General features: G+C 28.8%; 2 protein-coding genes across 6 annotated transcripts in view; both read left to right on the forward strand.

Annotated features, from left to right (window-relative positions):
- Positions 1-23553, forward strand: part of LOC145330498 (tubulin polyglutamylase ttll-4-like) — a 436474-nt gene that overhangs the window by 50190 nt on the left and 362731 nt on the right. The gene's annotated exons all lie outside the window — the stretch shown is intronic.
- Positions 1-23553, forward strand: part of LOC145330497 (latrophilin Cirl-like) — a 57592-nt gene that overhangs the window by 30671 nt on the left and 3368 nt on the right. The window contains exons 3-7 of the mRNA XM_080175126.1: positions 5378-5538; positions 5800-6171; positions 6285-6935; positions 9411-10030; positions 13155-13259. Of these exons, the coding sequence (XP_080031252.1) occupies positions 5378-5538; positions 5800-6171; positions 6285-6935; positions 9411-10030; positions 13155-13259 (1909 nt within the window). The remainder of the gene's footprint in view (positions 1-5377; positions 5539-5799; positions 6172-6284; positions 6936-9410; positions 10031-13154; positions 13260-23553) is intronic.

Below are 23553 nucleotides of genomic sequence, written 5' to 3' on the forward strand. Positions count from 1 at the left end.
GAAGATATCTTCAACAAAAGAGACAAAAGTGGAATCTTATATTTCAAAAATCGTATCGGCGTTGAAGATATCTTCACCAAGAGAGGGGAAAGTGGAAGGGTAGATTACAGTTTTAGAGGGTCCAAACCATAATCATAGATTATATTTCTGCTTCTATAAAAATGGATTCAACTCCCTAACTGTTTAATCACTTAGGATTATTTCTTTGGAGATGTAATCAGTAAAGCTCAAGCCTTTGGGGGCGTTCATACTTTGGGGGCACTGATCATAACCAAGTAATTTTCTGGAACTAAATTAAACTTGGGTATCAAAAAAGTACAAAATCATTTGAATACCATATTTTTCATAATGTAAAAGGGGTAATTTGATAGGTTTTGTGATAAACTCGATTTATAAAAATTAAATATTAATTTTGTAAAACCTGCGGTTCTCATTTGTGAATGGGGCCTTGCTACTTAGCTTCTAAGGTCTGGGAATTAAAAAGATACTCTTTTTGGTTTTGAAAGTGTTAAAGTTAATGGACTAGAATTCCCTTAATTACTCATAAACTTGCTTTTAATGGCTTCACAGTGTTTTCAAAATGAAACGTATTCATTTTAAATAAATAAAAAAGCACCAAATTTATAGAAATAAATTTATAAATAAAAGTAATTTGAAAACAAGAAACCTACAATGTATTCCTCCCACCTCCCCTTTAAAAAGAAACCTTAATTTATTTTTTGCAATTTAAAAGTTTTTACATTATTGTAAGCACATACTTAAAACCATGTTAAATAGATTCAAACGTTATTTTTTTTACGTATGTTAGGCCGTTAATGAAGACTTAAAACTTATTTTTTAAGAAAATATTTGATAATATAATTATATTATGATTAGGTGATATATAATACTAATATTAGACAAACACCATATTGCTAAAAGATACTTGATACCTTACACAACTGTCTGTCTAAATATATTTACAATAATATCTTAAACTCATTATCCATTTTAAGGGTTAAGAACAAGAATTCTGTATAATAAGAAAGATTAGAGTTAATTTTACTTAAGGGGATGCAAAAATGGAAGATTCTCCATTAACTTTTCTTTCTATGTTAAGATATGGGTTACAACTCTATTCTAATGCCTGTATTATTTTTATGCATTGTCCAATTAAAGTTATAAGTCCCATATGCCCAGTTAATACCCTTTCTACATCCACATACATATATACATATATGTCCCTTTCTTTCTAGCTTTCCCTTTTTATTGCCCTCTTTCCAACTTCCCTTCTTTTGATCACCCACATACTTGTTATTACATGTTTCTACAATGAATACAATATTGTTATCAATCCATAGCTTCTTCAATTAAAGTTTCTGCTGTTTAGTTTCCAATTATGAAAGTAAAAATAAAAAGTTTTTTCCCCACCAATGGTTGGTTTAAGTATGTTTCTTAGTCTCTAAAAACACAATAAAAAGTCAACAGACAAGATCTTTATAGAAGCCCTGCTATTAAAAACCTTTTTTTTTTGCGGTTTTTCGTTGTTACCTACTTGTTACTGTTGAATGTTGTCGTATAAATCTAGTGATATGATCTTGGGGAGAGATTAAATTTCCAGCCGTGTCTTTTCTTAATGTCCAACCCTGCCAGGGATAGGAAGTCATGTAGAAAAATAGTTTTTTGCCATTTACTCTTCCGCCAATAAAAAAAGGAATTTTACTCATGAAAAACCCTACAATATTCCACCATACTTTTTTCCTCCAAATCATAAAGGAATATGCATCCTTTCTTATTTGTAGGTATACTCCTTTGAATTTTAATTGTTATGGACTTCAGTGAATTTAGGTATCAAGATTATTTTCTCTAAGCATCCTCACTGTGAAGCACAGTGTTTAAAAAAATACAAATTTGGAATTCTTAAAATCCAAAAATTTCATCTATTATTATCTGCTTCTCAAACGAGCCTTATTACCTTAAAGAATGATTACAAAGAAAAAATTCTAAGAAATAAATAAATTATCCACTGTGTTTAAGGGTAAATTTTACATTATTTAAAGTGGAGAAAGGGTAGGATAGTAAAATACTTGCAATTTTGGGTTCTTAATGGTTTAGTGTCAGAACCAAAGAATGTGAATGAGTTAAAGATATTAGAGTCACCAAATTTTTAAAAGACAAAAACGTCAAATTATAGAAAAGTTTGTTAACTTTATACATATTAAATATCTTTGAGATTACAATTGTAGCAAACATTTAGTCACAGACTTTGAGACATTAACTAATCAAAGAGAATTTGCACTACCAATAAAATGGCCTACCCTAAAAAAAATCTTTGGTATGTCTAAATTTTAACTCTAATGTAACCGAGGGTTAAAGATGATTTTAAGGGAGGGTGTGGAGAAACCCAAAGAAATTTAAACTTCCAATTATAAAACTCCTACAGCGCGAACATCCTCAAATTGGACAAATTTTAAATTGATTAATTTTAACAATACAAAATATAATCCTTCCCTCAAAAGTAAAATACAAAAGGGATTAGATTAATACAATTTTAGGGATTGTAAAGGGTTATTGTTATTTTGAGTGTTTAATTCTGAATATTTTTAGATTCTCAATTATGAAATGGTGGATTAAATTTATTTTTAGAACCTACAAATAACGTAATCTTTATACAATACTGACTACATATAAAAATAAGCAATTTAAAAACTTGCTAAAAGCGTTTGCTTTAGAAGCCCATTTTCTAAACTATCGTATCAACTTACAAAATTAATTAGCCATCGCTCTGAACGTTTTTGTTGTGTATAAAAACACTTTTTTAAGACTGTTGTATATGTATTCTGTTTCATCTTAAATTAACGCTAATTAGACAACCAAATTTTTTGTTGGGTTTGAGACGAAATGGGATAAAGTTTCTTTAAAAAATCAAAGTTATTTTTTACAAAGCAGATTTTGCTACACTTACATTATTTACAAATATATTTCTTTATAAAAAAATAAATTTTATTTAGAAAATGAAATATGTCATGATTTCAAATTCAAAAATGACTTGATAAAAATTGTAAATTTTGAATTTCAAATCATTGCTATTATCAATTTGGATTCGGGAGGAAAGAATAGAAAGAATGGGGGGAGGGGAGGTTTGTGGGATATTTAAGGAACCAAAAATGATTTTTTAACCAACAACAACCACCCCATTACCCCCCCCCCCAAAAAAAAAAAAAAAGAGATAGCCTTAAGGGGCATTTATTGACACGCAACAATACACAAAACAAAAAGAATAATTTTGGTGCCCCCATAAAACTTCAAATTAAAACAAAATGTTTGTTTATTTTTTTAACTCAACTTCTAAAACTTCATTAAATTTGTTTTTAAATGAAAGTAACAATTTTTCATCTACCTTGGAGTAACATTTTTATCTACATATAGAATATTGTCAGTATTGTATAAACGTAGGGTATGCATATATTTTTTTGGTGTCAGACTGTTTATATTCTCATTTAGAACCATATTTGGTGTGTCAAAAAGACTTTAAAGGGCTCAATTATATAATATGCCAAAGCGTTTTATAATTTCTTCCTTATATCTGTGTGTAAGTAGGATGACTCGTTCACAGAAATTTGCCAGGGAATGATATCTTTGAAGAGAGGTAAAAAAGTGAAGGCTAATTTTTAGACTTTCTCTTAAACCATAACAAAGCAAAATATTTTTAAAAGTAAAAAAATCTACTTTGAAAGTCTTTACGTACAAACCTAGTAAACTACAAGAGTAGCTTTACTACAAAAAAGTATACAGAGTAAGGTTTTGATGACATTGTAATATAAAAATTTTCTTTGGCCAATTACGATTGGGCTCTAAAAAAGAAAGATAAAATACTTTCGTGAGTTCTCTTAGTTAGGTCGATTTAAAACTTCCCTTTTTAGATACTCGATACACACACACACACACACACACACACACACACACACACACACACACACATACTCACATACACAATTTAAACCAAGCGACCCCACACTAACATTTTTTGTTTGGTTTCAAGATATATGAATGTTTATTTAGTGTAGTCAATATTAGACTACATTAAAACTATTTTTTAGCAAGTCATATTTATGTGTGGTTTATAGTTATGCTTTTATAGCAGGGTTTGAGGACAATTTTTGAATATAAAAACAAAATAGATAAAACTTAAGTAAACGTTGATTTTTGCGCCATTGAAGGCACATTTTTGGATAGATTTTGTCCCATGAAATACGATACCCACATATATTTATTAAACCAAAATCCGTTGACTTAATATTTTATTACAGATTTTTAGATGTTTTAAGCCATTTTTGGTCAACTTTAATATTTGAAATATCTAAACAAAATGTTTATTTTTAAACTTTGACTTCTCTTACTAATCCTACAGAATGACTAACGAACATACACATCAATTTATATATTAGCCACGCTATTTAAAAAAACCCAACATGAAAGCTAAATTGTACATGATGTATATATGGTACTTAGAAATGTCGGCATATATCCCTAAAAAGGGCTCCGCGTTTTTTGTCATTGTTAGCCAGCATTTCAATAACTTATTTTCTCTTTTTATTCTTCCCACTACATACTCATGTAGTTAACATACATCTAAGCAAAAAAGTAAAAAATAGCCAAACATAAAATTATTAAACTTAAGGTTTATTTCTTCAATTCTATTCATTTCAATATTAGGAGCATATCTTTTAAGTAAAATATATATTTTACTAAATCTGTTAGGCATTCTTGCTAACGAGTAAAATTGAATGTATTGTATTTACATCTAAATACATATGTACCTCCAAACCTATTCATAAAAAGGTGTTTTAAAACTTTTCTATTTGAGAAAAATTAGATATGGTTTAAACTTAGAAAAGAAAGAAATTTATGGTGAATTAAAATCCCAATAGTTTGAATTGCAGCTTTTTTGCCCCCCACCCCCTCCCTATATTATTCTCCTTTATTGAATCAGTACTCGGGAGGTTTTTTTAAAAAGAGGTCCATTTAATTTTTGGAGTTTTTGACCATATGTCTAAGTTTTAAGAAAAAAACTTCTTTTTATCAATTTGTAATACTTTACAATCTATTTAAATATATAAGAAAGATCCAAATATAGTTTTATATTTCTTTTTTTTTGAAAGAAGATAATTATGAAAGTAATATTTTTTTTTTCTTTTTCATTAATGATTTTCTGATGAATTTGCTTAGTTCTCATTTTTTAATATATTTTGGCCATTTTCTTTTTTATAGAAAAAAAATATTCTTTTACCTTTTCTATTTTATCATTATAAGTAGGATTAGATTAGAGACAATAACTGCCATTAACAAAGAGTTTCAAACTCCTAACGGCTGTTCCTATAATTTATTTTTGTTTCAGGTGTGATGGTTTCGATTCCTGCGCTGTTAACATCAGTTCCAACCTGTTTGGTGACCCCTGTCCCTCTACCCCCAAATATTTGGAGGTGCACTACGGGTGTGTGCCCACCTCCACCACCACTACAAGGAAGCCCTTACCCCCATGGTTTCTGGAGGTTGCAGGTAAATATTTAGATAGATATATGGTATATGGATCAGACAGGGTTTATTACATTATTCCTAAAATTTTTATAATAACGTTTTCTTATTCTTTATCTCAACAAATGTAGGGACTTTTATTAAATTTTAGTTGAATGGTCCATATAATAGTTTATGTACATATGTTTCAACAACTAATTGTAATCTACAGAAGGTTTTTTGTGTAGCATTGTTGGGGATGTACACCAGTTTTTAAATAGATTCTAAAAAACTTAATAATTGTAGGTGAACAAAACAACCAGCAAAAGGATCCCGACATGGCCGACATACAATCCAGCTGGGATGATGCTCGTATCCCCGACCCACCAGAAGGATTCAACATTGATGAAGATGAAGCTCAATATGAAACAGAAATTGAACAAATCAATGCTGATGTCCAAGAGCAGGATAACAATGAGATAGTTAAAATGGATCCCGTTGATTTAGAAAGGATTCCTATTACTACTCCTACTATTGAAGAGACAGAGTCTACCACTACTACAAAAGCTACTACCAAACTCTTAACTGATAAAACAAGTACAGAATTATCCGAAGAAGGAATGGAGTATTATCCTCATAGTAATGATTATAACGATGTTGATAATAATATCAATAAAGGTAATGGTACATTTAGTTATTATTACAAACAAGTTTCTTTTTTATTTTGGCAGAGGGGGGCAAGTAAAAGGATTGAAGATAAAATTTAAAATATTAAAAATATTCTTTTTAAGGAATGGAAGATATTGAAGTTAAAATAGTGGACATACCTGTAGAAGACAGACCCTTGTACTGTCCCCCAACAATGGCCAGAAACTTGCACTGGAACTGGACAAGAGCCGGCGAAACCTCGATCCAACGTTGCCCTCCGGGGAGCACCGGACTCGCCCGCTGGACCTGCGCTATGCCCGGCCCTCACTCAGGCAACATGCCCGTTTCCTGGCAACGATCTCAGCCAGATTTGGGCGATTGCAAAACAATCGCCATGTCCCGGTTAGAAACTAAGGTTCAGACTGGCGAACAAGAAAATGTCATTTCATTTTCACTGGCGCACTTGTCCAGAACGGAATCGTTGTACGGCGGCGATATTGAACAATCCGCAGCCGTTATGCGGACGCTGGCTAACCGCATCCAATATTTGCTGCAGACCAAAGGCGATACTTTCTACGACAAGGGTGTTTATATCCAAGAAGTTTTGTTAAACATGGTGCGCGCGGCTAGTAACCTATTTGACCTGTCTAACCGGGCAGCTTGGAACGACCTGAACACGGCCAGGCAGGTGAAGGCAGCCACGTCTATTACACAAGCACTGGAGGAAAACGGCTTCTTGCTGGCACAAGTTACAAGTAGAGAAGAAATTCTAACTGAATCTGCCAGAAATATATGTAAGTATTTTTTCTCCTAAAATTTTTATTTAGTTTAATAAAATGACAATCTTTAAAAAAAATGACAATGCCACAAAAGCAAGATATAAAAAGAAGATAGATCAAAGAAAAAAATGCCCTTTTATAAACAATTTTTATCAGTTTATTATATAGTATATAAAAAATGACCATCCTTTTTTTTTATAGCGTATCAGCTTTCTTTTTGGGACCTTTTTAGTCCATATGTTTATACCATACAGACAATATTAAACATTTGCAAATTTTTTTTTTTTTCAAAAGTAAGAATAAACTTTTATCTATTGCTTTTTAGGTTAAAACTTTAATGTATAGACTATGACCTCAAAATTATTTTAGCTGTTATTTAAGATAACTAGATCAAAGTTGCTCATTGTTGCCCCTGCTCTAAAAATTCCTTTCCTCTTTTTGAAAGCCTCCTTATCTAGTTGATTTTGGGTTAAATGGATAGTTATGTGTCTCAAAAATGCTTAGAATTGAATAATTACATCATTAGTAATTGGTCAAGGTGTTTGTCTTTCTGTTTTTCTGTGTTTAATCTTATTCAAACTGAATAACAGTTTGCTCTTCTTTTTAAATTTAAAACCAATAACTTCCTTGATTGCAGTACTTTAGACACAAATTAAATAATTTTCAATTGACTTTTCACTGTTTCTCTGATTTGATATAAAAGGTTGAAAAATAATCCTAGATGACTTAGTAGAAAATCAGAGTACTTAGACTTGTCATTTTTAAATTAGACCATTTTTAGAGCTATCAAAAATTACTTTGGGACTTATTTTTTGTTATCCAATAAAAAAATTATCAGTTTCTTAAAAAAAAGATTTTTATATTGTTTTTAATGATATATTTTATCTTATAAAATGAGGTTGTTTTATCATTTAAAATTTTATCTATTAAATTTCTACTATCCAAAATGAGGGTAACACTATACTTTTTAGCCCCTAAAGGTGAACTAAATAAAAATCAAGTCTAATGTAGGATTTCATAATAAATCATAATTTTTAATGAAATTAAAGTTGTTTGTAACGACTTTTACCCAACCTACCTTTATGCTAGCAAAAAGTAGGTGTATAAATTATATGATAAACAAGGATGACAATATTCATAACTTTACAAATAAAATCTTTTATGAGAGAAAAAAAGAGTTAGAGTAACAGATCTAGGGAAAAACTTGTAAATAAATATGAAACGGAAAACAAGGTTTGAATGACGGATAAAAACGCTTATAGAGATGCATAACATCTAGAAAGAAAGGCATAAATGATCAAGTTATATATATTACTGGTTGACAATGTGGAAATTTATTAAGCTGTCTGATTTTAAAGTACTGATATTATCTTCTTCACATACCCATACAAAACATAGATTAATTCAAGTAGAATGGTTACGTACTCAAAGCAACCATACATTTTTTTCTTTTTTGGGGGGGGGGGTGGTTGGGGTTACCTTCCTCCAAAATAGCCGAAAAGATGCATCCTATTTCTGAGAAGCTTAACTGTAAAGGCGAACCATATCGGTTCAGTGGTATGCGAGATTCTCCGTTACACATACACTCAAAGCTACCTGTTACTTTTATATGATAATTTTTAATTTCATTTTTACTTTATTTGTTAAATCTAATGGCTTTTACCTAATACTGTATTCAATAACATTCTACTAATATTTATTCTGTGTGTTTAAACGCAAGCATCCATGAACATAGCTAGGCACTACGAAGCGAAAATTAGATCTTTTCTCTGGCTCTTTTAAAGTAAGAGAAAACCTTTTAAGCGTAGCTTCTCTAGAATTGAAATAGCACTGAGCTAGAAATACAACTGACGTACTATGACTTAGATGTTGTTAGATGATGTTAAATTTTCCTTTTGATTAAAAGATTATTGAGACTTATACATTAGAATAAAAGTCAACCCCCCCTCAAAAAAAAAAAAAAATTATTCAAAATGACTATTGGCATCCTTGTTTTTTTTCTAATGAAAATTAAGAGAGCGAAGAAGAAAAGAGAGTGAGAGAGTTAGAAAAGAAAATAATATGGAGAGTGTGTGAGAGCGAAAATGCTCACATTATATGGATGGACATTAAGGTTTTAAATAGACACGACACCCTATAGGGGTGCTCTTATGTTAGAGATCTTAAATAACAACCAAATTTTAATGGGTCTTACTCAATTTAGAGAAAATTATTTTGCCTATTCTTTTGTATTCATTTGAAATAATTCATTATACAATATAATAATAAGTGCAAAATGTAATTAATTTTTAATATAAAATATAACCTGTATTGTATAAACATAATTTTAAAAACTCTATGTAGCAAAGAGTTAATGAAGCCATAAACTTTTTAATTTTTACAGAACATGCCTTGCAGTCGTATTAGTAGACTTTTAATAAGTTTAGTTCATCCATCCATCTAACTATCCATCTATATAAACATCTGTATTTCTATTTTATTTTATTTTAGTTATGAGTGTAAGCGTGCAGAACGTGGGAAGGTTCCGGACCAACGGCACCGTTTTGGGTAGCCGCAACCCTGACACAGAGAACGCCAACACCGTTTTCGTTCCCTACAACGTGTTGGTCGAACAGTCGCGCAGCGGCGTCGTGAAAACGGTACTCTTCGCCTATAACGGTTTGGAATACATTCTAGATTCGACAAATGTTGTTCTAACGACGAACAAAGAGTTGTTTAAGAACAGCAATCAAGATTTGGAGCTGGTTTCCCGTGTTTCGGCTGTTTCTTTTGGCCGCCGCCGGCGGCTTCAGTACCCAGACACAGTTGAGGTTACCCTGCACCATGTTGAGCCGTCAACTGTCGGCCGCCCGGTCGTTTGCGTGAACTGGAACCCGGAATTGGCATTCTGGACGGATGCCGGCTGCAGCCTTTTAGACACCGACGAAACTAAGACAGTTTGTCGCTGCGACCGTACCGGAATGTTTGCCCTTGCAGCGGCCAGTCAATCAGCCACAGCAGATGATCTAAATGGCGGGAATTCTGCGGGCATTTCCTTAGTTACGCTACAGATTGTGACCTATATAGTGGCTACAATATCCATCATCTGTATTATACTTATTCTAGTAAAGGTAATTTTTTTTATACGCGCTTTTTAGTATTTAATTTTCTTGGTAATGAAGCTGTTTATAATGTTTATAAAATGACGTCCTACAATACAAATGACAAATAATAGTCCAATACACAGACTAAATTACCAATGACAGGCCAGTATACAGACGTCCTACAATACAAATGACAAATATTAGTCCAATACACAGACTAAATTACCAATGACAGGCCAGTATACATTTTAATTGACCAATGGTAGGCCAGTATGACGTCATTTTTTATAGGCTCCATAAAAAGCTTCCCTGAGAATGGACAACAAAAATTATATCAAATTCTTATTTATTTTTTATTAAGAAGCAACTTTTATTATTATAAAACAATTATAGCGTAAAAGCATAAATCAAAAACGTATTCATTATCATTTGAAAACAGTGTCTGTATACTTAATTTATGATCCTGTAGAAAATTGGTTTATTTTCATTCAATTTTAATACATATAAAAATGTATACAAAACAAGGATGACAATATTTCAAATATTTTTACACAATTAGGGAAGATTTTCTTAAATCTGACATAATATCTCTAATCCACAGTTAAAGTAATAAAAAATGTTCTGTTTTAATTTTTCAACCGCATGTACAAATTACCTGATAAAATTTATGTTAAAGCTCGCACACACAAATTTTCTAAAATTGCTGATTATTATTAAAAGGATGATTTATTGTGCCTTTGGAAAATTTAATTTCTCAGAAAATTGAAGTAAATTTATTCAACACACTTTTACAATATCATGTACTTAATATTACATCTTTAGATGCGCCTCTAACCCATTGGCTGTTGATAACTCTTAGTTAAAGGCCTCTAGTTGAGGTGGGGGTGGGGGGGGGGGGATGGGTGCATTCAAACCCCGTATTTTATTTTAGTTTCAAAAAAAGCAAACGAAATTATTAAGGGAGGTGGGAATTTTTTGGTACACGTACTCCCCATACATGGCTATAAACCTTCACCGGACTTATAAAAAGGTACTCTGCAAAGGAGAACCGTATGGGTTCAGCGGTTAGCAAAATCCTTTAGTACACATACACACAAAGATCCTGTAACTTTTAGATAAGGATATCGGACATAATTCATTCCTATTGTCCTATCCCTTGATCGGTCTTTTTTGATGATAATGTGTGGGCAAATGAAATAGTTTAGTATGCTCCGGAATATTTCAAATATATCTTAGTAAAACAGCAGGCAGTCCCCCCCTCTAGATATCTTGCTATCTTTATATCTATCAAACTTTCTGTCTATCCATATTAGTTTCTTTCTATAAATATTCCTATCTATCTTTCACGTTCATTATCTAATAATTAGCTATCTAACTTTCAATATAATTGCCAATTCTATCTTTTTTAAAATTTTTTTTTTTACTTTCTACCAGTAGGTTTTAATTTTTCTCTCTCTATTTAATCATCTAAAAATCCAACCGTTTGTGTAACTATCTATCCAAGTACCCATCTTCTATCTATCCAACCAACTATCTATCTATACAAAATGGTATCTATCTGTTACTAAAACGGCAGGGGTCCTATTATTCTGGCCCTTTCAAAAATTTCATTGCATCATATATTACGGGGAGATCTTATGTGCTATATGTATGAAATATACGTTCTCACAAAATGAAAAATTTTATATTTAAAAACTAAATCAATTATTTTTTCACTAATAAGACGAAAAACAATAAATTTTGTGTTGAAAATGATTATTTCAACCTAATAAAGAAATATAAAGCGAAGCCTTTGTACTTAGTTAGTATAAAAACATATTTTGCTATTTTAAAAATCTAATAATTTTGGGAACACCCTATCTAAGTGTGTAAAAAAGAAAAACGGGTTAATGCAATACTCTTAAATGGGTATCATGACCGAAAGAGAGGCTGGGGTTATGGTTTCAAAGAATTTATATATTATAAGATTTTATTTTATAAAGGTTTCAAAAAAGTTTAAATAAAAAGTTATTTTTTATTCTGAAAATTAAATTACTCTTTTAGAGATATGAATTTAAGTTATGGTAGGTATCTATAAAGGCTTTTTTGAAATTCATATTTCAAGCACTTTTTTGTCCACCCAACACATAACCATAATGTAACGTAGAGTAAAACTAAACTCATTTTACTCACGAATTTCATCTAGATATGAATTTTTCTTTCTTTTTCTCTCTCTCTCTCTTTCTCTCTCTCTCTCTCTCTCTCTCTCTCTCTCTCTCTCTCTCTCTCTCTCTCTCTCTCTCTCTCTCTCTCTCTCTCCCACTCTCTCACTCTCTCACTCTTTCCCATTATATAAAATTTTTGTTTAGTAAAGTAAGATTTAAAAAAGATAGAATTAGAATTAATTTTTACATATCTATCAAACATCTTTTTAAACATCCAACCAATACTTTTTATATCTATTTGTCTTTAAATCTATCTCTATATTGATTATCATCTATTTAAAATTATCATGAACCATTGAACATTACCCTGATATTATCCATATCAATTCAATATGTATAAAAAGATAACGTATCTTAAATATCTCAAACGCCTTTTTTTTATTATTTTTCCTCACGTTATCCCAAAGAACCCCACGGATATTAACTAGTATATTCAAAACTTGTGCCAATGAACGTTATCGTTCTTGTTTTATCTACTATCATGCTTATTAATATGAATGGTTGATAATATTTTATGTACATCCATAAATACTTTTCTTTTATCTCAGTTTCATCATAGTGGAATTTTCTCAGCGCGCCTTTTAATACTTTTTATAGACTGATTATTTAATTTTATAGCACTTTCATTATACCTTATCAGCATATTTTAATCATACAATGTAGATTAATAATTTTAGTATGTTTTTACTTCAATATGAGCTTCTTTTCAAAGTATTATTTAAAGGGTAAATGTTGGAAAACTCAAAACATTACTAAGTGTCCTTAATGATATCATAAAACAGCGTATAGTGTCAAATTATAAATGACATCATACAATACAAATGACCAATGATAGGCCAGTATACATCATTCTTTATTGGACATTATACACTGTTTCTGATGTCATTGTATGATACATTTTGATTTTGATTTTTCTTTATATTTATTTAACTATCTATCTGTTTTAGTTTCGTCGTGGCCTGGCACGCCTAATTTGCAAGATATCTCAGACTTCGGAGAAACATGTGTGTAACCCCAAATCTAATAATGGTGACGATCATACCATTATTCATGTAAGTCTTTTAGTTTTTTCTAAGTGTAGCTACTCTATATTTTATTTTGTTGCCAGTCTGTACGTACATTCTGTCCTGTTCTCAAATAAAAATAGTCCTTTTCAACTGTCCTTTTATTAGGCATATACATTATGTATAATGTCCAAAGAAAATATTGTGTTTTGGAAAGGATATGAATAAAATAAATCTTCTCTTAAAATAATGGGTTAACTTACATTTCATACATTTTTACACATTAGCTGTAGGTCACAAAAAAAATTAACTTAACATTTTAGCATCATTGCTTTTAGAGTTACAATTTTATGACTTGATTAGTTTTGATTAGTGTAAATATTATTATGCTAAAATTACAGCAAATATTTGAGAGAATAGTATACCAATTTTATTCTTAATTTGTTGGTTTTAGAAAATACTAAGATAATTCTTGGCAAACCGTTTTCTTTTCCATGCCATTTTCTTCTTGTATATTTGTATATTTCATGCATATTTCTTAAACGTAAGACTTATTCATTTTGAAAACATTTATTGAAAAATGATAATTTATAAATAAAATAAAAATGTATCTGAAAATTATTTCATCACAAATATGATATATATCAATTTTGAAATGTCTTAATAATATGAGTCAAAAAAGTATTTCTAACAAAAATCAAAATTTATTTATTAGCTAAATTTTTTAAATAATCTAATTTAAAATGAAGGACTTTTTTTGCAGATTCTAGATAGATTTAATGTTTTAAGTAAGAATCCAAAAAAATATTGAAAATATCTCCTAAAAACAAGCAGATTTAAAGTAATTTTGCATAAACACCATTCATGCATTCGTTTGCATTCTAGAAATCTGTAATGCCACTCAAACGGGTGCTCCCTCAAAACAGTAAAAAATCTAAAAGTTTTAGTAAAAATTAACCAAAATAAAAGTGATTTATTGGAATTTTTGCCTTCTAAAAGATTATTAAGGATGCTGCCTGAATCACAAAAAAGTAACCCCCATTGTAAGTTTATGCATAGTAATTAACTGTACCTGGTTATGTGCTAAGGCACTTCTTATGCCATTACTAGTAATTTCACGCGCCTAGCATAGCAACACTGACTTTTAATTTAATTTACTTTTGCTACTTCTTAATATTTTGTGTTTTGCATGAAGGTGTATAAAAGTGAACTCGGCACAGCATATAGAGCCCTCATATTCATATTTGACAGCCAGCTAAAGGCATTTTGATGCGATGATTTGATCTCTTTCTTTCCTTTTTTTATATATCGTTTCCCATTTTATTCTATCTCTCTTCCTATTTTCCATATTTTTAAGTATTTTTGCTGCTTTGTAACTAAGATATGCCCGTTCTTAAGAAAAATAATTTAAACAACTTTTTTTGTGTGTGTAGATTCCGATAATAATGAGGTATAATTAAGAATCAAACAGTATTGACAGTCGTAATGCTCCATAACTGCATTTAACTTACTTCTTATCTTATAATATAATTCTACAACATAATTGATGAGTTGTTAATTAATTATTTTTTATTTCTACTTATGGACATTAAATGTCCATGTCAACTTTAAAATATTTAAGTCAAATGATCAAAATTTTTATTGATGAAATTTATATCTTCAGAATGCACAAATTTACATAAAAAAATAGATTGATTATGTGATTAATAGATAGATAGATATCTGGCCGGCTAGCTGTCATCCATTAGGAAGAAAATTGCGTGCAATATGAATAGATAGATTATGAGATAGCTAGATATCTAGATATCTCTTGCTAGCTGTCAAGAATATTGTGTGTGCATCTTATATTTTATGTCCTTACACAATAGCAGAAAAATAGCCTAAATCCGGAAACATACATTCTATCTATTAGTTAGATTTATAGTAGATACATAAAGAAATATGATCAAATTAACTATCATTAAACTAGCAGCTGCGCTATTACCGCACCTGATACTACTAAAACATAAACAATGATTCAAAACAGCTTTGCTACTGTCTTATTGTTGTTTGTAGTTTCGTATGATAATACACGGCTAAGGGGTTAGCTTACCATCAAATTCTAAATTTGCATTTAGGAATCTTCAAAACACTTTCCTCGATTTTTTAAGGTGATTGATTATTGTTAAATGACAAAAATGATAAAAATAATTTTTGGTACATATTTATAATGAACTGAAGAAAAATGATTTGTCTACAACTTTTCTGATAGTCAATGTCAAAACCCTAAACATCTCCTGACTAATGGGCCTAAAGTGTATGTTAAAAGATCTATTCCCATCTATCTGACGTTTGGTGCAAATTTTTATTTTTTACGGCTGGTCGAAGTTGAAAAAATACGCGAAATATACTTTTCTGCTGTAGGCCATTTAATTTTCAAAAATTTTTGTGCTGTATTTGAATGATTTATAGACTTTTTTTGCAAGTATTTTTTTATATTTAGTAGCTTAAAATGAATATTGTTTTGTACAGTTATTCATATATTTAAGATTTACCATAAAAAAGGTAAAAGATTCATGATTATTTTGTTAAAATTACATTTTATTCAAATATGCTAATAGTTTGTAAATACACTCATGGAGTATGGACAGTTATTCCAAAATTTTATTTTTTATAATCATTTATTATTCTGTGTTCTTTTTAAACTACATTTTCTTTTTGTTTCTTGGTCTTTTTAAAGGCAATTTTAAAGTTTAATTTAACACAAAAGTTACATGATTCAATACGTTTGATACCTAGCATTCTTTTTTTTACGGAACACAGTTACTTTTTGTGCCATTTTTGGATTCTGTTAAAATATATGCAAAAATTATGCAAAAACAAATTTGCCAACAATGTATTAATTCGCTGTGAAAAGGGCCGTTATGCAAAGTTGATAGTTTAGTAATAGAGTTGTATTGTAATAGCTTCATTTAAATGAAGTAGCTTCATATTTTATATAATTTTATTTGAGGAGTTAAAAAGTCACCCTAAGTTCTTAAATGAAGAAGAATATTTGACATAAATTAGCTTATCTTTTTATTATTTGATTAAGATAAACTGTTAATTTATAATAGTGGGGAGAAAATATTAAGATTTGTTGATTTTCTTCACGATAAAATAAACAATAGATAATTATCAATTTAGTTTTTTTGTTTGCATTATAAATTTATACAAAAAATCATTAGTTATACTTTTTAATTTTTATATAATTTTTTTATATATAAAATGAAGGAAGAGTCTAAAATTAAATCTTTTGTGCTTAAGACTATTAGTATGATTATAAATGATAAAATCATGAGTAGAATATTTTATAAATTTGGGGGGTTAAGTGTAGGATTTTTAAGAGCGCAGCTTCTCTGTTGTTTTTTCTTCCTGGCTTCAAAACCACGAAAATTTATATGTTGCAACGGTTTGAACAGAATGATTTTAAAACATTAAAATATCTATTGGTAAAAATATAATTTTATTTGAAGTTGACAAATTTACTATTATGAAAATTTTCATTCTTGTTTATTATTCTTTATTATTTCCTTCATATCAGAATAAGGTTAAAGATCAAATCTGATGAATACAATAAAAAACAAGGACGATTTTTTATCTAGAAACATTTATTTAATTTATGTCGTTTAATATCTCTTAAATAGCAAACATATTACATTTTTCATCGTTTTTGATGAAAATTTGTTAAGACATACCATCAACAATTTTAATATCATGTAAAATTATTCATTTAAAACACTTTTTATCTACGTGAACTGTACATATTGTACACATACTTCAGATATCTTTTTACCCTTTCCAAAAATATTTTCTTTAATAATATGCTTTAGATAGCATATATATAAAATGGGTAAAAAAGGGTAAAGATAAAATTGAGTAAAAATCATGAATTTTAATACATTATATCAAGCTATAAAAGATATGGACACTTCTTTTGGAGCGAAGCAACTCTATTATAAAATATTCTGACATTCTTATTTTTACCAAAGTACAAAAAATGGAGATTAATAGTTTACAAAGTTGATTTCATAATGATTTAAATTTGTACAAGTCATATTTTTGCTGCGCTACCTTAGACATTGTCTGTCTTGTATAACATTTTATCTTGACCGTTTGAAATTTAAAATGCTAAATAAAATGGGATTTTTTAATAATGTTAAAACAATTTGGTATAAAGATATAGGTATTTCATTTTTAACTTTCAAAATATTAGTAATTAAAAAACTAAATTTCCTCACCTTAACTTTAGCTAAATACAAAAATATTTGAAAAAGAAAGAAAAGCTTTGTTTAACAATATTTGAATTTATAGTATCATAGACTGTCGAGTCAAAAAAAGGAAATTCTTTTAATATTTCATGGTTAGACAGGCGAGAAATTTAAATACTTTTCATTTATTCATAAGTTTTACACCTCAAAAAATAAGTTTTTAAAAATTAAATCTACTTTTTTATACTTTCATCCTTTGCCCCTCTATAAAAAGCATTTTAATGCGCAGTTAATACCATTTAAACAAAATTAAAACCTATTTATTTTATGAAAAACCAGAATATTTTAAAGAATTTAATGACAAATGTCTTCACGTCAAAAAGATTAAAAATCTTCCTTTAATTTTTGAAAAATGTTGAAATATTTAAATAAAAATAAATGGAAGAAAAAAGATTTGAATTAGATAATCAAAAACAAAGAATATTAATGCGATAGACTAAAATATTTTTTATTAATAATCTTAATTCTTTATCATTTTGTTTGACCTCTCTTTTCACTTTTAATTAATCAAAAATTCCTCATAAATTAGCCTCAAAGAAATAAAATTTAGAAATGTACTTGAGAAATTTAAATCGCGGTATATTTGATATTAAGTCGTACAAAGAAAAGATTAAGTAGCCGAAATTCAGAGAATGTGAAAGCGACGTTTATGTAATACAGACAAAATTTAAGTTTTTCAATTGAAACAATACTAAGTATCCAATAAAAATGACGCCATACAATACAAATGACCAATGATAGGCTAGTATTCTTTGTTATTGACCAATGCTAAATTGTACATTGGCCTGTCATTGGTCATTTGTATTGTAGGACGTCATTTTTTATTGAAGACTTTACGCTGTTTCTTTTTAAGTACATATACACCTTTTTCAAATTCAATTAACACGTCAGTTGTTTAAAGATATTGTGTCTAAATCATTTATTTCTAACCTAAACTAATATAACATATTGCTATTTTTCAACTTTCAATGGACATATATGTATAGGCATCTGAAAAAGTCAAGTAATACTAAACATTAAATTTTATGTTCAAATCAAGTCCAGTTTTAAATTTAAAAATCAGAATAGTAAATCTGATTTTTTCAAGGGGGAAAATAATAACTCTTAAAAACCTATAAGTAGCTTTACCAGCGGGGTTCTCCCAATACTTCATAAACTTAACCTAAACAAAAACATCAAGAGGTTTAAAATGATTAGGATGGTTTGGTAACTGAATTTTTAGACTTTTTTTACGATATTAATTTATTTTTAATAGGTAAATAAAATGTTTTAAAGTATGGCCCATCTATGCCAAAGGTCAGACAAAGCCTACATCCATTACACAAGAATTCAAGTAAAAATTCGAGATAATATGCCCCGACCATTATTGCAAAAATTGCATGAAATTTTATGTTTTGAAAAATCCGCCAATTTTTTGAAAAAAAAATCTTTTTAATAGTTATTTTTTGTTAAAGATTGTAATAAGTTAGTTAAGAACGAAATAAAGAAAAAAAGCAAATAAGTTTAAATTGCAAACTTTTTAATAATTGTAATTCATTTTTTTTAGTATTGTATGACAACTTTTCATTTTATGTACTTAGATTCTAATGTAGGTATTCTACATTTCATATAGGTATATCGAAGAAATATTAAAAGTTTTTCACTAAAAATAATATCATTTCACCCTAACTTTTTTGAAACATGTAACATATCCCTCTTAAACAAACAACTAGGAATCTTATCCCCCTTCTTATATTTGTGGTTTATGGTCTGTCATAACTGCAAAAACTTTTAGCAAAGTAAAAAATTTTAGGTAAAAAATACTATAATATAGTTAAAACTTAACTGGACTTCTTAATTAATTTTTAATACACCTAAAATGGCTGAACACTTTTTGGTTATAATCTTAAGTAGACAAAATCACATAAAAAATATATTTTATTTCATTTTGCAAGGACTCCTTTTTTGAAGAGGGGTTGACAAACACTTGAAACGGAAAAGGTTTATTTGCTTTGTAAATCTACGGTTCAAACATATTTACATATTACGAGTGGTGCCTCAATTTTACAATAAAAAGATAATCAAAAATAAAGCAAAAACCTTTTTTTTTATTTTATAATAAGGGATTAATAAGCAGAAAAAAAGTTCTTTTTGTAAATTTGGTGAAAAAATATTAACAATTAATATTTTATTTTTCTCTCGATTTTCTCTTTTCCTCTGTTTATCTATCTACTTCCCTTAACTTCAAAGGGTTTTCTTATATCAATTTCATTTTAGCTCTAAAGGGGATTGGTTTTATTTTGCTAGGGGGTAGAATGAAAGGGATGTGTGGAGGGAAGGGTGGTTTAAATAAGAAAATTTGATGTATTTGTTCCTATTTTTATTTATTTAGCTTTTTATCTATCTTTATTTCAGTCGAATCGCAGTATACTTTATGTAATACAAATTTTGTTCAATAAAAGGCATACACGTTACAATTATTGTCAAAAATGCTGGAATGAACCAATTTTTAGCCCATGTATGTATTAAAATTACATGTAACTGTAGTAAAAATGCATAAAATGAGCACTTTTACATGTTTTTTTCATATATTATAATTCACATATTTCCTCCTCTAGCATGAGAATATTGCATATGAATTGACTAAAAAATTTACAAAATTATAGTAATATTTCGAGGGTTTTAGGCCAGCATTTTTTTGCATTAAGCATAGATAGATACATATGTTTATATGTACATACATATAATTTACATAGATAGATGAAAAAGGTGTAAATTTATGATGAAAAGGTTTATTGTTTGTTAAAGAATAGATAGAAATGTTAACAATTTTATCATTATACTTCTTCTATTCTCTAATACTCCTTTTGTTATCTGGGGGCGTTGTTCAAATAAAGTTAAAAGCAGGGATAAGTAACCACAAAATCAAATAGGAAAAGGCTATTGTATCATATGACATTAAGTAATTTTAGTCCTGCACTGTTTGTGTTAAAATAAGCATAATTTTGTGTCATGTAATGGTTTTCTACTATAAAACGAACTAATTCCATTACATTACATGATTCAAATTAATTAAAAAGTTTGAATATCAACCCCTTTTCTGAATATTTGAAGCAAAAGTAAATAAAATATGTTTGGACAATGTGTGAAATCAATACATGATAGGTATTCAAGTAAAACAGGTAAAATGGGTTATTGACCTAAAGGGTATTTTATGAGTTAAGGTACTTAGGGTGTAGTGATTTTCCATAGAACATCCATTCAGATAAGTTTTATCTAGAAATATGATTAAATTCTGTTAATCTTATTATATAAAGTAGTCAGGTTTTTTGTCTGAAGCTTTAGATTTCAATAACTACTGAACTGATTGAGTTCTCCTTCAAGGAGAAACTTCAGATAGGTCCTGGATGGTTTAGATTAGACTAATTCATATTAAGATTTAGGCCTTGCCACGGTTTTAGACTATTTTTGCCCCGTATTTTTTCTACTTTGAATACAATAGCCTCTAGATGCTAGGAGCACAGTCACTAGTATGTAATATTGTATGTATTGTGAAAACTTTTTCATAAATATGTTATGTTTAAAGTAAGTAATATCTAACATAAATATTAAATATGAAAGGATCATACATGTATGTGTAAGTGTCCAGCTAAGTTTAATATTTATTTAGAGTCCAAACTGGCCCATATTGCACTCAGATCATATTTCAAACCCTTTTCAAAATATTTTATATAACTTCCTAACTTTATTATCAATAGAGTTTATTTTGTTCTATCAATGTCTTATTTATCTAACTTCGAATGACTTTCATATTATCTATCAATCTAGATATCTGTGTGAGTGTCTATCTATCTATCTAAGGATATAAAATGTAAATAATACAAATGAACAATGCTACAGTTGTTTAATTACTTTAGTTCATGCTCAAGTATACTTCTATCTCTTCAGCTTTAAACAAAACAGTCAATATTAAACAAAAAATTAGCTAAAAAATTTGTTATCATCTTTTTAATTTTCTAAGGCTTTTTATCAAGTTTAAATTCGATAACAAAATAAACCAAAATAATATTATTTTTTAGATTAATTGCTTTATTTTACAAGTTCTAATTGTTTTTGTTTGAATGGACGTATATTAGGATGATGTATAGGCCTAAGACAAGATTATATTCTAAGATAACAGAATAATTCATCTTCATTATGTCTCTCCACCTACTAACGCTCTTGTCCTTGTTCATACAAAACAACAGAGAAAAAAATAATTAACCCCCTCAACTGTCACTCTCAGTGGGGAAGAGGGGGGGGGGGATTACTCCCCTGTGATCTGATCATACAGTTTTTAAATCTTTATGGTCAGACACACCTGTGGACAAACAGATCACATGTTACTTTTCAGTAATGAATTTGATAATGTTAAAGATTGTCTATTTTGTATGAACATATTTTTCTATTCTATTTCAATTGTCTCTCTCTCACCTTTCCTTGTCCTTATTATCTAATTTTCTATCTATCTATCTTTTATCTATTTGCCCTTCTATCTATATTTTTGGCTATTAATCTTGATATCTATGTATATATGTATAAAGATTTAAAGGTTTTTCAGTCTTATAAGTATAATGTATTAATATTTCTAGCTTTCAAGGAACATACCGTTTCAATCATTTTAAGGATCGTAGCATTACATCATGGTTCCCAACTTCATATAATTTGAAAAAATAATAAATGATGAAATTTTGTTAGATTAATATTTTTTGGTAGGCAGTAGCTTTATTCTCATAAATATATTACATAATGTTTCAATTTTACTGAAAAAAATTGGCAACCTTGCTTATATTTAAAATTTTAAATGCCTAAGAAATAGGCATTAGGACGGCAATATAGCGTTAAATATCATACATAACATGGATCATTCTTGTCATTTTAATCATTTCCTTACACATTTACAGAAAATCCAGCTTTTGGACTTGAATAATTGGTTTTATTTTAGAATATTGCTATTAAACATACCAAAAAATACATTAACAATTATAAAAATAATTATGGTTTAAAAATACTGACAATACTACACATTTCAATATTTTAAGTTATAAACAAAGCAATGCTTCTCTGAAAAGTGAAGTAATTTTATCGCTTTAGCTAATAACATATGAAGTCTTTTTAGCTATTTTAAAAATTACAACAGAAAAAGATACTTAACACGAATAAAATTGTGTGTATTATTCCATATATGAACGTAATAATAGAAGGGCAAAAAGAGTTCCTTTAAGCACATTTTGGCATTAGTTGTTTCTTCAAAAAATATATATTGTAAATAATAGCACAATTTTTAAAGAATATAATGTATTAATTTCATAAAGTTAGTTAAACAAAGTAGATGATGATATATTTTAAAATTTTAAAAGCACATATTTATAATTTTTGCTAATGATTAATGTTTTCTGTAATGTATAAACATTATAATATTCAAAAAGCATTATCATCTCTTTGAATGTGTTTTCTAAGGACTTTTTTTTTAAAGCTGAATAACAGCACAATATCTCTTAAACGGCTAAAATATACTGTAATTTAATTTTTGAAGAACCAATCTTTAGTATCATTCAAATTTCAAACCCTTTGCTCAACATTATATAAAAACATTTTTGGCTTGCGCGAATATTTTGCAGCAAAGCTTCTCTTTAATCTTCTTATTGTGATTCTTTGTATAGAAGCTTTTTATAGTGCCTATATAAAATGACGTTATACTGGCCTACCTTTTTCAATTAAATGAATACTGGCCAGCCATTGGTAATTTAGTCTGTTTATTGGCCTATCATGGTCATTTGTATTGTATGATGGCATTTTTTTATTTGCACTATAAAAAGCTTGTAAAACAAAAATCAAGTTAAAGTTTTTAAACTATTATATTTTTATCGTAATTCTCATAAAATATCTAATGTATTGATAATTTGGTAAATTTTGACTGATGAATCTTTGTGGATAAAATGTCCTTGTTTTTATTCATGGCTAGGTTTCAAGAATCTTTCACGATCTTAATAGGAACAATTGAATATCACTTTTTAACGCCTACCATTGGTGGG

The sequence above is a fragment of the Acartia tonsa genome, chromosome 10 (assembly GCF_053477335.1).
Source record: "Acartia tonsa isolate MP-2025a chromosome 10, ASM5347733v1, whole genome shotgun sequence".
Lineage (NCBI taxonomy): Eukaryota > Metazoa > Arthropoda > Copepoda > Calanoida > Acartiidae > Acartia > Acartia tonsa.